Genomic DNA, 11,278 nt, shown 5'->3' on the forward strand with positions numbered 1-11,278 from the left:
TTAAATACTGAGTGCCTATGATGCTCGACACGACAGTCTGTAGTATCAAGTGGAAGGTCTCAGTGAGAGGACGGGTGGCACCGGCTCTTGCCTAATTACTGAATGTCTATGATGCTCGATACGATATGGCGAGTTATTGGCGCCTTTCAACAACCAATGACCATCATATTCCCGCGGAGATCGGTCGTATAGTCCGGTACAAGCTTGTACGCCTATAAGAGCTTGGCGAAGATCGCCATCTCCACATGCTGCTGTTTTTGTTACAAAAACAACAACAATGATTCCTCCTTTGATACTTCATTAGCTGCTGCTACCGAAACACCATTTGAGTTCCGTCCTTCACCGCTGGCGTACACTTTGGGACCAATCCAAACGGATGACCCACCCACCTAGGGCTTTCCGGCTCCACAAACGAAATGAAGAGGAAAATGCAAGGGGAAAATAAAAGCTTACAAACTTGAGTGTTCAAATATTCATGTGTTTAGTGCATTTCATATTTATTACTTAAAATAAAACATACTTATATGCTTTATATAATTCCCAAATGTTTTTGAACTTAATGACCCATGACTTCATCGCTTTTTGATCGCAAACACATGTTAATTTTAAAAGCAGTTTCGCAATCATCTGCTCCTTTTTCCTTTTTGCATTCATCTATAGCTTTGACAACCTCAGCATGGTAATCCTTCAAATCCGAAGAGTTTAGTGTCAAGTTGAGGAAAGCCTTTTCATCAAAAACCCCCTTTGGAAAAAGTCCTTGCTTTTCTAAAATACATTTGCTGTGACACTTGACCGCATTGGTAGCCTTTGCAAGATCCATATTGCTCTTAATAAAGTTTTGTAAATCTTGTTCCGATTGTGGTACTTCCTTTTGACAAATTTCAATAAGATCTTGAATAGTGTCTAAAAAATCATGAGCCTTTTTGAAATGGAATGTTGGTTAGTTATTATTTAAAAAAACTCAATTTTCTAAGCTTACCCTTGTCGAATGTAGGACTAAGAACAAACTTATAACATAGAAAAGGAAATTCATTCTCATTTTTTATATTCCTTGAAAATATTATTTGTTTCGCAATATTTGCTACGTTCTGCAGGTTTTAACTAACTGATGCTTTTCACTACATTTTCACTTGCATTTATTTAATAAAATTCTGTGGCTTCTTTTGTTCACATAAATTACTAAATTATAATGGAATATTTATGGAAAAAATGTTCAACAAATTCTAAACTTTATGGTGACAGCAGTTTACTATTGTTCACAAATGGAACAATGGAAACAATTTGCAATTGTTTCGAACTTAGCTAATTTCACACTTTCTGGGGACATTATTATATTTATCAACCAAAATACACTGATTTCACCATAGTTTTTGGTTTACATCATTGAATATTTCACAATTAGTTTCACAATGTTCAGATGCTGTTGAATGTATGTGCTAAAACCGATAACCACCTTATTACTTTGACCAAATTTTTAAACTATTATCGTTGTAGGTGCTCCAGATTAGGTTTGTGTGGAACCTAAGTCAGGCTTTTATCCAATTTAAGCCGTTCTCGGTATAGAAGTAAGGAGTCAAGATAAAACTCAGCACGCAAAAGTTCAGCAAAATAGTTAATATAAAAATTTCTCTCTACAAACTTATGAAGCAAAATCCGGGGATCCGATATTCACAATAGCAGGTCTAAGATTGATTTGGAAGATGTTTGTTATAACTTATAACTGAACACTACTCTTCACGATATTCAAGAAGTAAATTCGGGAGATCGGTCAATATGGGAGCTTCATCAGTTCATGAACCGACCCAGAACCAACTACGCTCAGACGTTGAAACTCATAACAGAACACAAAAATAATTAATAATAGGGATATCTTTATATAAAAGCTATATATAAAAACTTTGCTCGATTTGGACCTCATTTCCAATCCCAAGCGACCTTAACTGCTAAGAAGAATTTGTCCAAAATTTCGACCGCCTGACTTTACAGTTTTATGATTTTGCGTGCTTTTGGTAGACAGCAGGACAGAAAGGAAATTTGGTAAAATAGCAGGTAAAAGTGTAAGACTATCAGGTGATGGATTTATAAGGGCGCTATATCAGTTTACAGACCGATTAAGACCGTACTAGCCACAGTCATAACAGAACACTACGGCAAAATTTGATATTTTTTTTTTACCTTGAAAGTCACGCAATTACTCAGGTCATGAGTTCGATATTGGAAAACGGGCTACGTTTTTACTAAATATAGTAGTACAGTCGGGTTTTTATATCTTTCGCCATAGGATGGGCATAGAAAAATTTCGTTATTTCGTTTGTAACTTACGAAAATAATGATATTACTGAGGTTTTTTTGAATTTTGCAAATAAAAGTGTCTTAAAACACCAAAAATTAGTTCTGCCCGATTTTTTTTACAAAATCCCCAAAATACCCCATTTGGGCAAATATGGTTTTAAAATAGATATTTTTTTGTAAATTTGTTGTGAAGGCTACACATATTGTTAGCTGCAAAAAAAAAATCTTGCATGGGATTAGAGGACGTATGGAGAAAAAAAATGTGCTCAATCCGGGGTATGGTATTTTTGAACTCGAGGTGGTTTTCCAATTTTTTAATAAAAAATTGCCTATTTTGAAGTACATATAGCACCCGTTTAAGTTAACATGTCTAAATCAAATTTTGCTTAAAACGTTTCTACAATATGTCCTCTTCACAAACGAAACGCAAAGAAGTACAAGCGTGCTCAGTTCGGCCGGTTCGAATATTGGGAACCCACCACCATGGCTTCTACTAAAATATGGGAGCTACATCTAGTTTTAGACCGTACTTGGTTGTACAGTTGTTGAGAGTCATAACAAAACACTATGTGCATAATTTCAGCGAAATCGGACAAAAATTGCGTCTTCAAGAATTCAAATCGGTAGATCGGTTTATATGGGAGCTGTATAAGATTCTTGCCCGTTTGGACCGCATTTAGCACAGTTGTTGAAAATTATAAAAGAACACCTCGTGTAAAATTTCAACCAAATCGGACAAAAATTGCGGCTTGTAAGTGCTCAAGAGGTCAAATCGACCGATTTGGACCGTACTTGGCACAGTTGTTGGAAATAATAACAGAACACTACGTGCAAAATTTCAGCCGGACGCAAATTGTGGCTTCCAGGGGCTCATGAAGTCAAATCTGGAGATCCGTTGATATGGGAGTTATATCCAAATCCGAACCCATATGGCCCATTTAAAATCCTCTACAACCTACATCAATATTAAGAATCTGCGCATAATTTCAAACGTCTAGCTATAAGCGTTCGACCGCTATCGTGATCTCGACGGACGGACGGACATGCCTAGATCGACTCAGGACGTCGAGAAAAGCAAGAATATATATACTCTATGGGGTCCTAGATTAATATTTTGAGGTTTCACAAGCGGAATGACTAGATTAGTATACCCCCATCCTATGGTGGGGGGTATAAAAATAAAATATTGAAGCAATTTTTATACCCTCCACCATAAGATGGGGGGTATACTAATTTCGTCATTCTGTTTGTAACTACTCGAAATATTCGTCTGAGACCCCATAAAGTATATATATTTTTGATCGTCGTGAAATTTTATGTCGATCTAGCCATGTCCGTCCGTCCGTCCGTCTGTCTGTCGAAAGCACGCTAACTTCCTAAGGAGTAAAGCTAGGCGCTTGAAATTTTGCAAAAATACTTCTTATTAGTGTAGGTCGGTTGGTATTGTAAATGGGCCATATCGGTCCATGTTTTGATATAGCTGCCATATAAACCGATCTTGGGTCTTGACTTCTTGAGCCTCTAGAGTGCGCAATTCTTATCCGATTGGGATGAAATTTTGCACGACGTGTTTTGTTATGACATCCAACAACTGTGATAAGTATGGTTCAAATCGGTCCATAACCTGATATAGCTGCCATATGAACCGATCTTGGGTCTTGACTTCTTGAGCCTCTAGAGTGCGCAATTCTTATCCGATTGGAATGAAATTTTGCACGACGTGTTTTGTTATGACATCCAACAACTGTGCCAAGTATGGTTCAAATCGGTCCATAACCTGATATAGCTGCCATATAAACCGATCTTGGGTCTTGACTTCTTGAGCCTCTAGAGTGCGCAATTCTTATCCGATTGGGATGAAATTTTGCACGACGTGTTTTGTTATGACATCCAACAACTGTGATAAGTATGGTTCAAATCGGTCCATAACCTGATATAGCTGCCATATAAACCGATCTTGGGTCTTGACTTCTTGAGCCTCTAGAGTGCGCAATTCTTATCCGATTGGAATGAAATTTTGCACGACGTGTTTTGTTGTGACATTCAACAACTGTGCCAAGTATGGCTCAAATCGGTTCATAACCTGATATAGCTGCCATATAAACCGATCTTGGGTCTTGACTTCTTGAGCCTCTAGAGTGCGCAATTCTTATCCGATTGGAATGAAATTTTGCACGACGTGTTTTGTTACGATATCCAACAACTGTGCCAAGTATGGTTCAAATCGGTCCATAACTTGATATAGCTGTCATATAAACCGATCTTGGGTTTTGACTTCTTGAGCCTCTAGAGGGCGCAATTCTTATCCAATTTGAATGAATTTTGGCACGTAGTATTTTGTTATGATGTCCAACAACTGTGCCAAATATGGTTCAAATCGGTTCATAACCTGATATAGCTGCCATATAAACCGATCTGGGATCTTGACTTCTTGAGCCTCTAGAGGTCGCAATTATTATCCGATTTGCCTGAAATTTTGTACGACGGATTCTCTCATGACCATTAACATACGTGTTTATTATGGTCTGAATCGGTTCATAGCCTGATATAGCTCCCATATAAATCGATCTCTCTATTTTACTTCTTGAGCCCACAAAGGGCGCAATTCTTATCGAATTGGCTGACATTTTACACAGGTCTCCAACATATAATTTAATTGTGGTCCAAACCGGACCATATCTTGATATCGCTCTAATAGCAGAGCAAATCTTTTCTTATATCCTTTTTTTGCCTAAGAAGGGATGCCGGGAAAAGAACTCGACATATGCGATCCATGGTGGAGGGTATATAAGATTCGGCCCGGCCGAACTTAGCACGCTTTTACTTGTTTTTCATTAAACTGAATACTCAGATGTTGACACTTCTTGCGGCAAAGTCGTTGTACATTTTGTCAAAAGTCCAAATCATGCATAAAATGAAAATCGCATCATACATGCCTTTGAAAATTTCAGAAACAAAAGGCGCGCGGATTCAAAGTTTCGGCCAAATCGAATAAGAATTAGGAAAGTGGCACAAGGGGGGCATTTTATCACCACTCCTATGGGTGACCACCATAAATGACCTATTACGGATGCTGACTGAGGAGATATTTGAGCCCGTTTGCTACGCTGACGATGTTATAATACTTCTAAGGGGTAAGAAACCCAACCAACTATGCAGAAGGGCCGAAAGTAACTTGCATATGGCATATGACTGGGCTAGACCCAGAGGTTTCAATGGTAATCCAGAGAAGACTGAAATATGCCTGTTCACGAGAAAGATGAAGATGGACCAATTTAACGCACCATGTTTCCTCAATAAGAAGATTTCGATATCTGACAACATCAAATACTTAGGTGTGATCTTGGACAGAAAACTGAATTGGATGCGTCACATTCACAAGCGTATTGAGAAGGCTCACAGATGTTGGGCACTATGTAGACGTGCCGTAGGCTCGAAATGGGGCCTGAATCCGGGGATAGTTCATTGGCTCTACAGGAGCGTGATTGAACCGCTATGGAGAAAAAGTGGAACATAAGGACCACACAACAAGTTCAGTGAACATGTTGTCTTGGCATAGGTGGAGCGATGAGAACCAACCCCACTAGGGCACTGGAAGCTATTCTATTGTAGATATCCGGACCATTGACATACAGTGTGCGAGGCACACTCACAGCGACTATGAGACTTAAGTTTATAGGAGAATGGATTGAGGATGGGAGCAGCTCATAACATCGCGGTATAATCGAGGCGACGATAGAAAACCTGAAAGGAAGAGAAAAGGTTTCCTGATACCTCGGATCTCGGATACCTGAGATGATCCTTGAGGTCGAGTGCGAGGCACTGCTGCCATCGGCATAGTCTTGGATTGACAGGACCCTAATATTGCCATCCGGAAGATCGTGTTACACGAATGGATCAAAGCTAGAGGACATACTGGGCCGGCCTATGGGTCTACATTGAGAACCGAGGGACTGAAAACTGTTTTAGACTGCCTGACCATAATTTGGTCGTGCAGGCGGAGATCCGGGCGTCACGGAATGCGTGAGATGGTGTGGTGCTAACTCGAGAATGTCGAGTTTGAACAACTTTACGGGCAGTAAAATTGCCATAAGGGCAATAACAAGCTGGACGGTAAGATCGCGAACAGACTTGCAGTGTAAGAGGGATATTAACACCTTCTCTAAAGGATGACAAATCGTTCCTGCCGTGCCATATTGGAGTAAGGGGGAATAAAAGGGAAGATGTGTTGGCAGTGAAGGCTGCCAACAATAAACTTGGTTAAACTGAATCCTTTCGGGTCGGCACAGTCCGATTTAAGGTCAGTATAGCTATTGGTGACGGGATACATAGGACTATGTGCTCATCTATGTAAAATCGATGCGGCAAGTCAAAGCATGTGTAGGGCATGCGGGGAAGAAGATGAGACGTTGGAGCTTTTTTTTTGTCATTGCCCAGCTTTCGCGTCTAACAGATACTGGCACTTATGTGGGGACACAAAACCAGACATGAACCAACTTAGGGGAGTGACATGGAAAACAATTAAGGATTTTATAATTAGCACGGAATTCCTTAGATTTTCTTTTTCGAGGTTACTTTTTTTGTATTTAGAGCGCGCAACAAGCCGATTATTGGCCAAGGCGTATGTCCATGGTGGCATGAGGCGGATTAATACCTGCACCCACTTTTCAACCTAACCTAATTTATCTTTAACCTTTTGTGATAAAAATGGTTAAAGATAAATTTTCGACTTTAGATTATTATATATTTGGATTCTGAAATATAATAGAGATGACAGAGGATTGATGTTTATGGGAGCCAAATCCAAATATGAACCAATAAAACCCGTTTGCAAGCCTTAATGACCTACATGATTGAATAGTATATGCTCAAAATTCGAAGCTGTAAAAAACGGAATGTTGAAATTTTATATGTTTACTAACTGGACAGGGCCCGCTACGCTGCGCCTTCTTTTACTCTCTTATTTTATCTGAGCCCAATACTGGCACTATCAGGAAATAAGTCCTGTTTGGGGGTGCTGGTACGGCCTTTGAGGTATTTCGCCCCAATGTGGATATTATATTGGTGCTCTACTCCCAAATACCTTCGTTCCAAAAAAAGGCTACCTTGGATATCCCACCCTAAATAGGGATACCAAATTTCCGTTTTTGAGTTATTATAAACAAAACTAAATTTCGCTTAAATCGCCCCACCCATCTCCGAGATCTGATCGATTATGAAAACGGAGGTATAGGAAAGGGTTCGGATATTAAAAAATTAAGTACCCTATTTCAACAGGGGGCTCAAACTCTACCACCTGTGAAAATTTCATGAAAATCGGTTCAGCCGATTTTGAGTCTATACGGAACAGACAAACAAACAAATAACTAAACAAAGCGCAACAAATTCATTTTTATATAACATTTTCCTGACTATAATTAAATTTAAAGCATATCTAGCCATTCGCATCCATCTATCGAAATCGCGGTCACACGAATAAATACATCCACGTGAAATTTTGCACATATATTTCTTATTGACGTATATGATTAATTGGGGGTTGCAAATGGTCCATATCGGTTTAGATTGAGAAATAGTTTTTTTCGTTCTTCATTCAATGAGTCCTTAGAAGCCCCCTTTTGTACGGGATTGGGCTAAAATATGGTAGGTGAATTACAGTAACACCCTTCAACACCCAGTCGATTCCCACCGGATAGTTTCATATAAAAAAGTAGAGCCCATATAAACCAACCACGCAATTTGAACTTTTAATCTATTAAAAATCTGGAAATGGAGTATACTCATGTCCTCTTACCTAGCACTTGTCCAAATAGGACTATTAATAGATACAGCCCAAATATAAATCGTTCCCCTGATTTAACTGTTTGAATCCTAGGTAAAGGCAAATACCGATAAGAACTTTGTGATCTTTGTTACCCATGTTCAGGGAATTATGTACTGACATTCAAGATAAGGAACATTTTCAAAAGTAAAACAACTTGTGCATAGAAAATAAAAATTTATTACAAACTATTTTAACAAACTCGATTAAATGTATGTCCTTTCTTTGCTCAATTGCTATTTAGTAAGCAGCTAGTGCTAACTTTCCAGCTTCGGTATTGTTGAAGCAAGCCGTTATCTTGAAGGCCGTATCACATTCATCGGTGCCCTTTTCATTTTTGCAATCTTCCAAAGCAGCAGTTATATCCTTCATATGATCTTGCAAAGAAGGAATAGCATCTAATGTTTTGAGAACATGTTCCTGGTCTACAGATCCATCTTTATAGTGGCCATTTTGCTCCATGATGCATTTAACATGGCACTTGACAGCATCGGTTACATCTTCCTCACGCATTCCTTTGCCGAAGAAGGCATTTAACTCCTCAGAAGTGGCTTTGGATTGCTCAGCACAAACCTTATTTAGTTTCTCCAAGTCACCTTTTAAGTCGGCCTAAAATATGAAATGAATGTAAAATGATTCTTATTTTTCAAGGATATATGTTCCAAAAAAAGGCTTACCTTTACTAGGCTCATAGCCAATACGGCGAATGCAACTGTAATAGAAAACAATTTCATTTTTGTTAAAGAGGAATAGAGAATAATCGTTGAAAGTATTTCTTCAACTAATGATATTTATATGAAATTGATCTGTATTTATAGGCCTCACAAACATGCGACATATGTGCCCCTTTGAAATTTCCATACGTGTGAAATATAGGTTTAAATGGTTCAGCTATAATTGCAAAATAAACTTTCAAATGTTAAAACAAACAATTGTTTTCCTGTAATTACATGGGACTTTCTAGCAGCACGATAGTGTTAATGCATCAACCATCCTACCTTCAATCGTACCCCTTTAAGTTTTATATCTGTCAAATGCCAATCAAGTGATAGTATATTGTTAAATGGTTAAATGTTACAATTATATGGGGAAATATATTTATCAATATTAATGAAATAACTGATGTAATTACAAAGTGATCAATTTTCCATTGTTTAGTGACCAATTTTTCCAAATTGTTAAAAAGAAATTGTTCTGCGTTACAAAGTGTAAAAAGTATATGCGCATCAAGTAACATTTTAAAATAAAGAGCCAGAGAAAAAAAAAATGTGTACAAAAGCATTTGTTTTAAAAAAGATTTTCTCACTTTTTTCGAAGATTGTAAAATTCAATGATCTTCGCCCTAACAGGCAAAAAACTTGAAAAATTAAAAATTCGGCAGAGCCCGGCCAGGATTCGAACCTGGGCACACTGAACAACAGCGAGAGCCATTGCCGTTGTCTTAGCGTTTGAAGCCATCAATACAACTTCCAGCAGATGCGAAAAAACATGTGTAGCACGGAAGAAGTGTAATTTGTCACAGAAAAAATGTCTGTCGTTAAACAAAAATACATGAATTGGAAAAAGTACAGCTAATAAGTAGGGTTGTCGAGCTTGGTTAATGTGATAATTGTATGATAGATACGTTTTCGCTATTAATATGATTCAAATACAACATACCAACGCACGGCCCCTGAAGTCATCACACTTAATATAGTTGAAAAATCTTTTGACCAAAGACGAAACGAGTCCCATAGTGGTTGGTGTATTGCTAATTTGGCTTTCCTTTTCCATTTGCATCTCCGATCATTGAGCTCGTCTCAAAAGAGAAACAAACGAAGATTAGTAAATTATTTACAAAGAGTGGCTGAATACCAAAATCGTAATTCCATTTGTAAATGGGTATTAAATGAAATGTGTTTAAGAGTTGAATGCGAACTTGGCATAAAAATGTCGCACAAAGTGTCACTCAAAAACACCACCCAACAGGACACTTTTATTGCTTTGGGCGATATGGGTATCAAATGAAAGGTAATTAAAAGTAGTACAAAAATGAAATAAAAATGTATTCCTTGGTAACTAAGGGGCCTCCCCACCCACCAAAAACCCTCAACAGGACATATATACCGATTGGGACAATATGGGACTCAAATGAAAAATATTTGGGAGTTAAATATGAATATGATATTAAAAATTGGTTCCAAATACCTAGGGGGAGCCACCCCAGACCCAAAACCGCCCCAAAAGTAACGCTAAAAGTCAAAAGTGGAACGATCGGGAAAATATGGGATTCAAATGAAAGGTATGTAGGAGTGTAATGATATTTAAAATTAGGTCCCAGTACCTAGCGAGCCGTCCCAAACCCAAAACCACCTCAAAAGTATCACCAAGATTCAAAGTGGAGCGATCGGAATAATATGGGACTCAAATGAAAGCTATGTGAGAGTAGAGCTCTAACATAATATTAAAAATTGTGTCCAGGCACCAACGGAGCCGCCCAAAACCATTTCAGATAGGCATATTGAACAATAATTACAATATGGGACTCAAATGAAAGGTATGAGGGAGTAGATTATGAATATGGCTTGGAAGGGCAATAGACTTTAGAATTTGTTGATATCGGAAAGGGGCGGACCTTCCCCCTTGCCCTAAAAGCTCCAACCAATAATAAAAGTGAACCGATCGGAACAATATGGGACTCAAATAAAAGGTATAGAGAATAAATTACAAATATGGTCTGCAATGAGCAATAGGCTATAAAATTTGTTAAAATCGGGGGCGGACCCTCCCCCTTACCCCAAAAGCTCCACCCAATAATAAAAGTGGATCGATAGGGACAAATTGAAAGGTATTATGGAGTAGATTACGAATATGGTCTGGAAAGAGCATTAGGCTATAGAATTTGTTGATATCGGAGGGGGGAGTTGTGGACCGATCAGGACAATATGGGACTCAAATGAAAGGTATAGGGATTATATAATGCATATGGTCTGGAGGAAGCAATAGGCTATGTAATTTTTTTACCCAAAAATAAAAGTGGGACGATGGGGACAGTTTAGGATCGAAATGGAAGGTATTCGAGAGTAGAGTACGAATTTAAGATTTAAAATTTGATTCAAGTACCTAGTGGGCCGCACCGATCGGAAAACCAAGTCAAATGGACATTTTGGAGATAATTACAATATG

General features: G+C 38.3%; 2 protein-coding genes across 2 annotated transcripts; both read right to left on the bottom strand.

Annotated features, from left to right (window-relative positions):
* Window positions 1-457: 457 nt before the first annotated feature.
* Window positions 458-1,123, bottom strand: LOC106090253 (general odorant-binding protein 56h-like). The gene is made up of 2 exons (XM_013256386.2): window positions 980-1,123; window positions 458-919 (listed from the first exon to the last, which is right to left on the bottom strand). Exons 1-2 carry the CDS (start codon window positions 1,037-1,039, stop codon window positions 557-559), a joined length of 423 nt encoding a protein of 140 aa, XP_013111840.2. The 5' UTR covers window positions 1,040-1,123; the 3' UTR covers window positions 458-556.
* Window positions 1,124-8,279: 7,156 nt separating this feature from the next.
* Window positions 8,280-8,871, bottom strand: LOC106090254 (general odorant-binding protein 56h-like). The gene is given in 2 exon segments (NM_001311216.1): window positions 8,280-8,722; window positions 8,791-8,871. Coding segments are annotated over 2 exon segments (426 nt in total). The 5' UTR covers window positions 8,848-8,871; the 3' UTR covers window positions 8,280-8,353.
* Between the last annotated feature and the right edge of the window lie 2,407 nt (window positions 8,872-11,278).

Source organism: Stomoxys calcitrans, chromosome 5, assembly GCF_963082655.1.
Source record: "Stomoxys calcitrans chromosome 5, idStoCalc2.1, whole genome shotgun sequence".
Classification (NCBI taxonomy): Eukaryota; Metazoa; Arthropoda; class Insecta; order Diptera; family Muscidae; genus Stomoxys; species Stomoxys calcitrans.